General features: G+C 37.0%; 1 protein-coding gene across 3 annotated transcripts in view; it reads left to right on the top strand.

Annotated features, from left to right (window-relative positions):
* LOC136259834 (uncharacterized) overlaps nucleotides 1–1,544 on the top strand; it is a 449,685-nt gene extending 448,141 nt beyond the window's left edge. For all 3 annotated transcript variants that reach the window (XM_066053387.1, XM_066053386.1, XM_066053388.1), the window contains one exon: nucleotides 1,144–1,544. In XM_066053387.1, the coding sequence (XP_065909459.1) occupies nucleotides 1,144–1,349 (206 nt within the window). In that variant the 3' untranslated portion in view covers nucleotides 1,350–1,544. The remainder of the gene's footprint in view (nucleotides 1–1,143) is intronic.
* The last annotated feature ends 11,991 nt before the right edge of the window (nucleotides 1,545–13,535 follow it).

Raw genomic sequence — 13,535 nt, 5'->3', positions numbered from 1 at the left:
GTGGACTGCTGCGCGGCCTTCATGGATTTGCCACATGCTGTAGAACAGGTAACATGACATTCCAGGCTTAAAGCCAGCATGAAACAAGCTTGTCCCATTGTTTATTAAGCCGTACTCTTTTGTTGTAGTAGTGTTGGCTTCAAGACAAAACCCACACAGGTCCGTAGATCAGTGTTATTCTCTTAAGGACTATGACTTTCAGTAATTCCACTTCTTGGGTGCTTAAAGGATCGCGTGAGCCAATTAACACTCACCAACCATTGGTGAGAGCAGTTTTTTCTAACAATCATGAGCTATTATAAAACACACTTCCAACCACATATTGAGTACTGCATCTAGGCTTGGAGTTCATATTATGCTAAGGATATAGATATGTTGGAGAAAATTCAGCACGGTGCTACAAAATTGATACCCCAATTAGCAAATCTACCTTACCAAGAACGCATCCAGAATCTAAATATTAATTTGCTATGCTGTAGATGAGACTTGATTGAGACTTTTAAGATTTTAAAGCAACACCTACTCATAGATTCTACAAAACTGTTTACCCTGTCACCAATCAATTTTACAAGAGGACATGTTTTCAAACTTTCTAAACCCAGATCCAAACTTCTTGTAAGATCAAAGTTTTTTACTGACCGTACAACCAATCAATGGAATTCTTTACCCTGGGATGTGATTAATGCCCAATCAGTAATGACTTTAAGAACAAATTGGATAAGTTTTGTACAGAAATAAGATATGAACAAAACAAGAGGCCAATGGCCTATTAACTTAATTAATGTTGTTATTTTCTTCTCTTGTCCATTAAATAAATAAAATAAGTATTGATACCCCAATTAGCAGCTGCACGGAAAGGGTCTGGCCATGGAAGACTATACTCTAATAAAACAATCAGCTCTTAAGCGTAATCTTGATTTTAAAAGCATAACTTTAAGCATAATAGGCTTGACTTTGAGCACTACTAATAGGCTATTTTCAAAGTATAAATGGCTCAAGCTTAATCAAAGAGTACAGGAGGCAACCCACATGCATAGAGCAGGTACCAATTAGCTAAATAAGTAAAAATTAAGGTATAATAATTATATTATATACACACTTTTTAGCAGTAGTGTAACAAAATGTAATTCTAAATGTATGTAGGTGAAAGTGCTTGTGAGAGGAGTGCTACCAATCCACTTGTAACCAAGAAAGACCTTGATACTGTTTCTGAAGCTGGAACCATCAAAGATTCTGATTCTGGGGATGAGGGGGGAAGAAATGACAACACTGAAATTGATGAGGGCAATAAGGAAAGTATTGGTGATGAAAATAAGTCTCCTAAACAAATTGAGGAGTCTTCCATGTAGACTTTAGCTTTAGCATGTGTGACACTAAATACACATTTTTTCAATTTTTGTAGATTGTATCACCTTTTCTCTAGGTAGAGTAGAGCCTGACACAAGGCTATGAACTGTCAACTTTTATTTACTATGTGACACAAGGCTGTGAACTTAGCCTCGAGTAGTACTTTGTACATAAACCAGTTATTCGATTTAAACTAGTTCTGTAATGTAAAGGTGTCCTCTTTTTCAATTGTCCTGATTAACAGGGTTCCACTGCATAATATATAAAATACTACACCGCCACGCACTCACAAACATGGCCCTGAAAAACTAAGCACAAACCCTTTGCTTGTGGTACCAGTGACAACACTTTGAATTTACTTGTGCATTAAAGGTGTAACCAGCCAATCAGAATTAAGGAATTGCATATACAGGAACAAAGAAGAGGTAGGAATGTAGAGAGATGAACAAATAATTAGTGATATTTTATAACTTGGCCTTAATGAACTCATTTCTCTTTCATATTGAAAACAATCCTTTGTCTTTGCCACCACTTTTGTTGGAACTCACCTAGTGTGACATATTCAACCAATATTAAATGGTGGAAAACTTACTATTTGTACAGTGGAATGTAAGGGTATAAAATGTGAAAATTTGGTACAGGTTGTCTTAACCATTGGTAAGCTACAACTTTGAATAGCATCTCTCAGTATTTACAAATAGGAAATAGAATAGGAAATAGGCCAGTGACAAACATGAGTACATGCTGCTGAACAAGATGCACCAAAACCATAAGTGAAAAATGATCATTGTGATTGATGGCCTTACACTAACAAGCAGCAAATACTAGCTGTTTTTTGCACATATGCTTGTGCACTGGAATATTGATAGACATTAACCATTTTTTCCAATAATTTTTTTTTTAGTATTGAAATAGCTCGTAAAAGTTGTATTGGTGCATCACCACAAATAACCATGTCACTAATTAATATACATCACCCAGTTATCCGATAATACTTTTAGTGTTTTTTCATACGTATCCACACCAGCATACAAGATGGACCTGTTTACACGTTAATCATGACCAGTGTGTATTAGAGAATGTGAAGATACAATTAACTGGCACAGACCCGTAACAAGGGGGGGAGTTGAGTGGTTCAGATGAACCTCCCTCAGAATTACCAGTTTTCAAAATATTTTAAGCTGGCACATAAGAGATGGGCACCTGAAAGGTAGGGAGGGGCTATATGTAGGGCACTGAAGGCTGCTCTGAGGTGTTAACTAAAGTGGAGCTAAGCCCCACCTCTACACAGTTAATATAATATCTGGGTGGGGATGAAAATTTGCTAAACTAAAAAGATTGATACTGTATATTTAGTCACTAAAATACACTAATACAACAGCCACTCAAATGCTCTAACATAACACTGACTCAGGTACTCTAATCATGCATGGTTAAAGCTTTCAAACAAGACTGAGCAGAACTTCTCAAATCATTAATATTTATTTATTTATAAAATACTTATCTAAATACTGTGCTATACCTAATTTTCAGATAATATTATGTTGTCTTAGCTAAAATCATGAGATCACTATATTATATACTATTAGTAAAGTGTAGACAACCCAAATTATTAATTTGTGGCTCCTTGTACTGATTAGGCATGAGGCTATTATGCTCCAGAAATTGAGCATTATGCTTTTGAGCAGTGCTCAAAAAATCACCTATTATGCTTTTAAGAATTGCCCATTATTCCCAAAATTATGCCACTATAATTGGTTAATAATGCCAGTTTATTGCTGTATCAGGCCATTTTCATTGATGTTTAAGCTGCAAATAGTCTTGAATTCTTTAGCTGCCAATAGCTGATTGCTGTATTAAAGTATTTCATTTCAATGTGACTGATTTATTAGAGAAAATAATAGTCAATGACTGCTCTATTAGAGTATTTCGATGTTTTTTGAACGGAATTGTGCAATCTGCAGATTTTCCTACTGTTAAAGTTTTATAATCACCTCAAAATGTTAGCATAATTCCTGATTCCCACACATACCTATTATGCCCGAAATTATGCCGACGTAATCGCCACATCCCTAGTACTGATGTAGCTGAAGAGGTTTGTGTTTTATATAGCTGCTAGGCAACAAATAGTAGTTATTGCTGAGAAATGCTTGTGTGTAACTCTCTTGATGTTTAGTTAAGTGTTTAGCTATTGGGCTAGCGCTGGCCAGCTAACTATATGGCAAGGAAGTTCGCAATAAAAACTATCTGCATAATTATATTTACAAAGTCCTAGCTCTTTTACTGCAGGCTAGGGGTGTGTATATGGGCAGGCTTCCTCGGTTTCTGGAAACTCCCCTCTGAGAATTCAAGCTATAAAAGCTGTAATAATATTGATATAAAGGAATAATCATACAATAAGAAATCATAAATCAATGTAACATTGAAGTATTTTAATGTTCAAAATGTGTCAGTGGTGGGGGCTATGCCCCAAGACCCCTGTACTTATGAATCACCACCAAATTTGGGAACCACCTTGGAATAATCCCCTGTGTATTTAGCTATGTACTTGCATGTGCACTGTAAACCTACTTAGTCTCTGCCCTAATTGAAACCACAAAATTATACAGTCCAGCCAAGAAGTCACATGTGACCTAGATAGCTCATGTCACTTAAGTGTTACACAAAGGAATAATAACTTGATTGAGCAGAGAAGTACTGAGCAAAACAGTAAAGTGTGCGCCCCCAGACCCCTGCTGCCATGAATGTTTACTGTGTGAAAGTTGAACCCCCTTTCACAAATCCTAGACAACTGGATTACTAGTAGTATCCTCTTTACTGCCTTTAGAACTGTGTAACATGATAGCCTGTGGGGGAAGAGGTCCGGTAATAGTGATACTTAATGGAAATGACAACATACACAAATGGTTACACACAGAGTGGAAAGGTGACACATTCAAAGGATAATGATAACACAGGGAATAAAAGATCACACATATAGAGGGTAATAATGATGCATGTAGAGGATGATGGTCATGCACGCATGCACACAGTGAGTCCCTTCTTTCACTACTTTTTATTTCTTTTATCCTAATCAAACTTAGAATTCCTAATTATTCCTTCAACTTGTCATTTAAAAGTAAGTTGGCAAAAGGCACTTGTCAATGTCAAACACTGTCAAGCCTGTAGCCTTAACCATTATCAAGTTATGCTTGTCTAAAGGAATCAGTCAGTCACTCAATCGGAGGGAGGTCGGTTGGTCGGTCAGTCAAAAAATTTCACTAAATATTTGTCAAAAGTTTGTAGCAACAACTTACTAAACGTTTTTAGGTTGTACTGAAGGAATATTTGGCAGCAGCAGCAAATAGCAGCGATGTTAGCTCATGTATGCTGGTCAGTCTTATTAGGGGGAGGGGCTGTGCAAGCTTGTAGCAGAAGTAGCAGCACTAAAGCTACCATGACTCTTAGATATGATAGCCCTGCACATAGCTCATGCAGGTCATGGTACCAATGCTAGTGTATAGTCTAATGTACAATGTCATTCTCTCCACATATCAACAACATTACAAGTAGTGCAATAAAGTCACTAAACTTTGTGAGATGCAACTTAAACAAATGTGATGAATCAGTAAAATCTGCTGCTTACCTGGGATTAGTCTGACCAAAACTAGAATATGCATCTTCAGTTTGGGATCCCCACTTATCTAAAGACATTCAAGCTATTGAGAGAGTGCAGAGAATTGTGGCTAGATGGGTGAAATCCAATTATAATTGGGAAATAGTGTGACCAGTATGCTTTCAGAGTTGCAGTGGCCAGCACTAATATTAGAAGACGTATTTCAAGGCTCACAATCCTGTACCAAGGACTTCATAATTTAATATCATTAGAAATACCAACCTACATCACAACCACCACCACCACCCATTTAACTAGATTCTAACATCCTTTTCACTTTAACATACCTACTGCTAGATCTAATCATTATCATTATCATAATAGTTAGTTTTTAAAGACTTTTCATGATTGGAACTTACTACCAATCCCTGCTATCGAAGCTAAATTGTTTTACAAATCAATTGCATAAGTTATTGATTGTTAATAATTAGTAATTGTAACATACGCACTATAGCCAACTTTTTTATGTAACACATGCATACTGTAACTTTTTGTTCACAACTAGTAATTGTAGCATACGTACACTTATTGATTGTAACATGCACTGCACTATTGTTGATTTTACATCCTAGGCAAACCAGCTGTGCTGTCTGCCTAGTAATTAATAATTAATAAAGAATAAAGTACACTGTAGCACTCACTGTCGATGCCATGGTGGTTGTTGATGCTCCAGAAAGCACTCTAATCAACACAGAAGTAAAAAAAAGAAAAACACTCATAAATGGTGTCTGTATCTCAATAGGATTGCAGTTTTCCATGGAAGTAGTGCTTTTCTATGTGATAAACCCACTACCACAACACTCAAAATTCCATGCTGCAATCTCGTGCAATAATGAGTGCGCATGGGCAAAAGAAAATTTTGGTGCGGGCAGTTGATGAGAAGCAAGTTATCTCATTGTATTATCTCATTGTATACGTGGTTGCCTTAGGTTCAGTAACCACTGCATTTTCAAAAACATTTCCTGGGGGCATGCCCCCAGGCCCCCTTAGGTTGGCATGCTTCACATATTAGTGTGCTTTGTACACTAATGCAGTCATTATTCCAAATAGCTAATTTGACCATGGATACTACATGAATCTTACCACTAGGGCCTTGTGAGAAAGGCTTGGTATCTTCTTATGTCTGGCTCAGTGGTTACGTATCTATGTCCCTGTCCGGCTTAGCCCCCCCCCTTTCAAAAAATCCTATATCCACCCCTGACTATATTACATTTAAGCTATTTAAATATTTTTCAAGAACAGATGCCAGGAAATATTTTTTTACAAGAAGAGTTATTGAACCATGGAATAACTTACCCCAAGAAGTAGTATGTTCAGCATCAGTTCATATGAAGAAGTTTGCGGACATTTGCTATACTTTTGTCCATGGCAAAAATGCCAGCTGGAACAGGCATGTCCAATACATTTTGATTGAAAAACCATTAAAAATTAAATTAATTATCGTGTACTGCCTACTTCGAGTCTGTTTAGCAACTTTCCGAATTTGATACATGTAGAGAAACTCTCTGCGAGTACAATGATACCAAAAGAAGTCCAATTCACGGAAATTTAGGTGCATCAAAATGGCCTAAACCGATCGGGAGTAGCAAATTTCCCCATACATTTTGTATTGGACGTTTCGGGGGCCTGCAATAAAAGGCGTAATAACCCGCGACACGTGATAGATACCTCAAATTCCGAACCAGATTTGGAAAGAACAGTGAATAGCGATTAAGATGATCTATAGCAGAAGGAAATCAGAGGAAATTTAAGCGCGTCATAAATCACTTACTTTTTCTATGGCGAATTGAATGGAGGATATTTGGAAGGGAATGCTACGAGGTATTTCGATGTCTTGACAGCCATTAACCTTCACTTCATTAGTGTTACAATGAAACAAAAGCACTGCGAATTAGTTCTGTAGGTTAGTTTGTGAAAATTACAGTGTTGTGCGATTAAGTCAAATTATGTCCATTCCATGTAAAAACTTCTTCATATGGATGATTTTAAGAAATTGATTGACCAGTATTCATCTAACACTATGGTGTAACAGGCTGTTTAGCCTTACAAATTACCTGTAATAAATGATTATACAACCAAGACTGAAGTAGTACTAAAGATAATACGAAATGCGGTTGAAATTACACCATTAATAATGAAATGAATAAATAATGAAATAAATAATTAATAATATGAATGCAAAATAGGGCAGCACGTTGGATTTGTGGCAGTCGCTGGAGTCCACGGACCAATTCATGGACTGTATCTTCAAGTGATTGCTGCTCTCAGCTTACAGGTTTTTGCAATTGAATTCGGCGACTTTGCAATTGAATTCGTCCCGTTTGCAATTGAATTCGTCGCTGTTGCAATTGAATTCGTCCCGTTTGCAATTGAGTTCGTCGCTGTTGCAATTGAATTCGTCCCGTTTGCAATTGAATTCGTCGCTTTTGCAATTGAATTCGTCGCTTTTGCAGTTAAATTCGTCCGTAACAAGAATGGCAGCTGGAGCAAACACGAAAACATGATGTAGCAAGTGGCATTACAGACAGGATGTTATCCGTAACACGGAACTAATATACTAATAAAAACGGAAATTAACCTGTCTATACAGTCTATAGTGACTAACCTGTCTATACAGTCTATAGTGACTAACCTGTCTATACTGTCTATAGTGACTAACCTGTCTATACGGTCTATAGTGACTAACCTGTCTATAGTGACTTACCTGTCTATACACTGTAAAAATTTAGTAGTGAATTGCTCTGCCACAATACTCACTACTTTTAAGTAGTGACGTTCACTACTTTTTGTAGTGAACGTCACTACTTTTTGCAGTGAACGTCACTACTTGGTGGTCAATGTAGTGACGTTCACTACAAAATTAGTAGTGAACGTCACTACACAAAAATAGTGAGTATTGTGGCAGACATTAGTAGTGACGTTCACTACATTTAGTAGTGACGTTCACTAGTTTGTTTTTACTGTGTACTGTCTATAGTGACTAACCTGTCTATACGGTCTATAGTGACTAACCTGTCTATACAGTCTATAGTGACTAACCTGTCTATACTGTCTAGAGTGACTAACCTGTCTATACGGTCTATAGTGACTAACCTGTCTATACAGTCTATTGTGACTAACCTGTCTATACAGTCTATATAGTGACTAACCTGTCTATACAGTCTATAGTGACTAACCTGTCTAGACAGTCTATAGTGACTAACCTGTCTATACAGTCTATAGTGACTAACCTGTCTATACAGTCTATATAGTGACTAACCTGTCTATACAGTCTATAGTGACTAACCTGTCTATACATTCTATATAGTGACTAACCTGTCTATACAGTTTATAGTGACTAACCTGTCTATACAGTCTATAGTGACTAACCTGTCTATACAGTCTATAGTGACTAACCTGTCTATACAGTCTATAGTGACTAACCTGTCTATACGGTCTATAGTGACTAACCTGTCTATACAGTCTATAGTGACTAACCTGTCTATATAGTGACTAACCTGTCTACACAGTCTATAGTGACTAACATGTCTATACAGTCTATATAGTGACTAACCTGTCTATACAGTCTATAGTGACTAACCTGTCTATATAGTGACTAACCTGTCTATGCAGTCTATAGTGACTAACCTGTCTATACAGTCTATAGTGACTAACCTGTCTATACAGTCTATATAGTGACTAACCTGTCTATACGGTCTATAGTGACTAACCTGTCTATACCGTCTATATAGTGACTAACCTGTCTATACCGTCTATAGTGACTAACCTGTCTATACCGTCTATAGTGACTAACCTGTCTATACAGTCTATAGTGACTAACCTGTCTATACCGTCTATAGTGACTAACCTGTCTATACAGTCTATAGTGACTAACCTGTCTATACAGTCTATATAGTGACTAACCTGTCTATACGGTCTATAGTGACTAACCTGTCTATACCGTCTATATAGTGACTAACCTGTCTATACCGTCTATAGTGACTAACCTGTCTATACCGTCTATAGTGACTAACCTGTCTATACAGTCTATAGTGACTAACCTGTCTATACCGTCTATAGTGACTAACCTGTCTATACCGTCTATAGTGACTAACCTGTCTATACCGTCTATAGTCACTAACCTGTCTATACCGTCTATAGTGACTAACCTGTCTATACGGTCTATAGTGACTAACCTGTATATACCGTCTATAGTGACTAACCAGTCTATACAGTCTATAGTGACTAACCTGTCTATATAGTGACTAACCTGTCTATACAGTCTATAGTGACTAACATGTCTATACAGTCTATATAGTGACTAACCTGTCTATACAGTCTATAGTGACTAAGGCCACTCCAAGTCATACCTTAGTTTCTGGTCACTCCCAAGCCAACAAATGGATGTGGGCGGGCGGATGATCAGGACTTCAGGACTATAGACTCTACTGTGACAATATACTGTATGGTATTATTATTTGCTCAATTTAGCAAATTCATGTTGATTTTATACTTAACCAACAACATAAGTAGTTGTGCTTCGGCAAAAAATGCACTAGGAAAGTTGTTGATGGATCATGGCTAGCTATACACTGATGTATAGCATTTAAGTATATATTTATTTATTTATTTAGAATATACTATAGGAAATGTTTTGCTCATGTAGCTACTTATGCTTTCCAAGTGAAATAAATGTCTCATTAGCTATGTCAGGAAAGTATTACTATGACTTATAGCTAAGTTGTTCAAATGATCATGATACACAATGAAATTTAACTTCTATTTTCACATCAGAAATTCTTCATTCAAATGTAAAGTCTTAGCCCACTAGCTATGTGTTTCCAGCCTTCTACTCAGTAACCTTGAGAAAAGTAACTGTCAAAGTTTTGAGTCATTGAGTGCTCCAGACTACTGTTTTTTAGTGATCATCTGGGAATGTTTAAACTATAAGGGTTTCTACTTGCCAATCTAATTTTAGTTATGGAAAAGTTTAAGCTTAAGCTCACCGAATGTTGCCGGCTTTCCATACCCCTGTAATGTTCAGTGATAAGGAATTAGACTAATCATTAGAGGACTACATTTGAATTATAAAGTTAAAGCTATGGCCCATCTGCATGGACTAGTAGTTAATGCTACTGAAATTACTTTGGTTACAGAAGCATTAGTAACAGTTATAATCTGAACAGCTATATAATCAAGGACAAAACTAGCTATAGTTAGAAACATTTTATTAGTGTGGCATATATACTGTACCTAATATATACCTAATATTAGAGTTAAGAGTAGTGTGACTGCTCTATTGGAATCCCTGAATGCTCTATTAGAGTATATCGATCTTTTGCAGTAAAAAATAAGTGTCTTGCTGGGTCAGGTGCACTTAAGCACCTGTAATATTAATAATAGTCCTCATAAACTAGGGTTTCAGGTTTACCATGCGGGCGGGTGACCAGAAACTAAGGTTTGACTTGGTGTGGCCTAACCTGTCTATATAGTGACTAACCTGTCTATGCAGTCTATAGTGACTAACCTGTCTATACAGTCTATAGTGACTAACCTGTCTATACGGTCTACAGTGACTAACCTGTCTATACCGTCTATAGTGACTAACCTGTCTATACAGACTATAGTGACTAACCTGTCTATATAGTGACTAACCTGTCTATACAGTCTATAGTGACTAACCTGTCTACACAGTCTATAGTGACTAACCTGTCTATACAGTCTATATAGTGACTAACCTGTCTATACAGTCTATATAGTGACTAACCTGTCTATACAGTCTATAGTGACTAACCTGTCTATACAGTCTATAGTGACTAACCTGTCTATACAGTCTATAGTGACTAACCTGTCTATATACTGACTAACCTGTCTATACAGTCTATATAGTGACTAACCTGTCTATACAGTCTATAGTGACTAACCTGTCTACACAGTCTATAGTGACTAACCTGTCTATACAGTCTATATAGTGACTAACCTGTCTATACGGTCTATAGTGACTAACCTGTCTATACAGTCTATATAGTGACTAACCTGTCTATACAGTCTATATAGTGACTAACCTGTCTATACAGTCTATAGTGACTAACCTGTCTATACGGTCTATAGTGACTAACCTGTCTATACCGTCTATAGTGACTAACCTGTCTATACCGTCTATAGTGACTAACCTGTCTATACCGTCTATAGTGACTAACCTGTCTATACAGTCTATAGTGACTAACGTGTCTATACAGTCTATAGTGACTAACCTGTCTATACGGTCTATAGTGACTAACCTGTCTATACAGTCTATAGTGACTAACCTGTCTATACAGTCTATATAGTGACTAACCTGTCTATACAGTCTATAGTGACTAACCTGTCTATACGGTCTATAGTGACTAACCTGTCTATACCGTCTATAGTCACTAACCTGTCTATACCGTCTATAGTGACTAACCTGTCTATACCGTCTATAGTGACTAACCTGTCTATACAGTCTATAGTGACTAACCTGTCTATACGGTCTATAGTGACTAACCTGTCTATACCGTCTATATAGTGACTAACCTGTCTATACAGTCTATAGTGACTAACCTGTCTATACAGTCTATAGTGACTAACCTGTCTATACGGTCTACAGTGACTAACCTGTCTATACCGTCTATAGTGACTAACCTGTCTATACAGTCTATAGTGACTAACCTGTCTATATAGTGACTAACCTGTCTATACAGTCTATATAGTGACTAACCTGTCTATACAGTCTATAGTGACTAACCTGTCTACACAGTCTATAGTGACTAACCTGTCTATACAGTCTATATAGTGACTAACCTGTCTATACAGTCTATATAGTGACTAACCTGTCTATACAGTCTATAGTGACTAACCTGTCTATACGGTCTATATAGTGACTAACCTGTCTATACAGTCTATAGTGACTAACCTGTCTATACCGTCTATAGTGACTAACCTGTCTATACGGTCTATAGTGACTAACCTGTCTATACCGTCTATAGTGACTAACCTGTCTATACCGTCTATAGTGACTAACCTGTCTATACTGTCTATAGTGACTAACCTGTCTATACAGTCTATAGTGACTAACTTGTCTATACAGTCTATAGTGACTAACCTGTCTATACGGTCTATAGTGACTAACCTGTCTATACAGTCTATAGTGACTAACCTGTCTATAACGTCTATGGTGACTAACCTGTCTATGCAGTCTATAGTGACTAACCTGTCTATACCGTCTATAGTGACTAACCTGTCTATACAGTCTATATAGTGACTAACCTGTCTACACAGTCTATAGTGACTAACCTGTCTACACAGTCTATAGTGACTAACCTGTCTATACAGTCTATATAGTGACTAACCTGTCTATACAGTCTATATAGTGACTAACCTGTCTATACAGTCTATAGTGACTAACCTGTCTATACGGTCTATATAGTGACTAACCTGTCTATACAGTCTATAGTGACTAACCTGTCTATACAGTCTATAGTGACTAACCTGTCTATACGGTCTATAGTGACTAACCTGTCTATACCGTCTATAGTGACTAACCTGTCTATACCGTCTATAGTGACTAACCTGTCTATACTGTCTATAGTGACTAACCTGTCTATACAGTCTATAGTGACTAACTTGTCTATACAGTCTATAGTGACTAACCTGTCTATACGGTCTATAGTGACTAACCTGTCTATACGGTCTATAGTGACTAACCTGTCTATACAGTCTATAGTGACTAACCTGTCTATATGGTCTATAGTGACTAACCTGTCTATACCGTCTATAGTGACTAACCTGTCCATACAGTCTATAGTGACTAACCTGTCTATACAGTCTATAGTGACTAACCTGTCTATACAGTCTATATAGTGACTAACCTATCTATACAGTCTATAGTGACTAACCTGTCTATACAGTCTATATAGTGACTAACCTGTCTATACAGTCTATATAGTGTCAGGTTAGTCACTATAGACTGTATAGACAGGTTAGTCACTATAGATTGTATAGACAGGTTAGTCACTATAGACTGTATAGACAGGTTAGTCACTATAGACGGTATAGACAGGTTAGTCACTATAGACCGTATAGACAGGTTAGTCACTATAGACTGTATAGACAGGTTAGTCACTATATAGACAGGTTAGTCACTATAGACTGTATAGACAGGTTAGTCACTATAGACGGTATAGACAGGTTAGTCACTATAGACCGTATAGACAGGTTAGTCACTATAGACTGTATAGACAGGTTAGTCACTATATAGACTGTATAGACAGGTTAGTCACTATAGACTGTATAGACAGGTTAGTCACTATATAGACTGTATAGACAGGTTAGTCACTATAGACTGTATAGACAGGTTAGTCACTATAGACCGTATAGACAGGTTAGTCACTATAGACCGTATAGACAGGTTAGTCACTATAGACTGTATAGACAGGTTAGTCACTATAGACTGTATAGACAGGTTATTCACTATAGACTGTATAGACAGGTTAGTCACTATAGACTGTATAGACAGGTTAGTCACTATATAGAC

This window comes from Dysidea avara, chromosome 7 (genome assembly GCF_963678975.1).
Source record: "Dysidea avara chromosome 7, odDysAvar1.4, whole genome shotgun sequence".
Taxonomy (NCBI): domain Eukaryota; kingdom Metazoa; phylum Porifera; class Demospongiae; order Dictyoceratida; family Dysideidae; genus Dysidea; species Dysidea avara.
The sequence above is the reverse complement of the archived record's forward strand: the minus strand, read 5'-3'. Positions and strand labels throughout refer to the sequence as shown.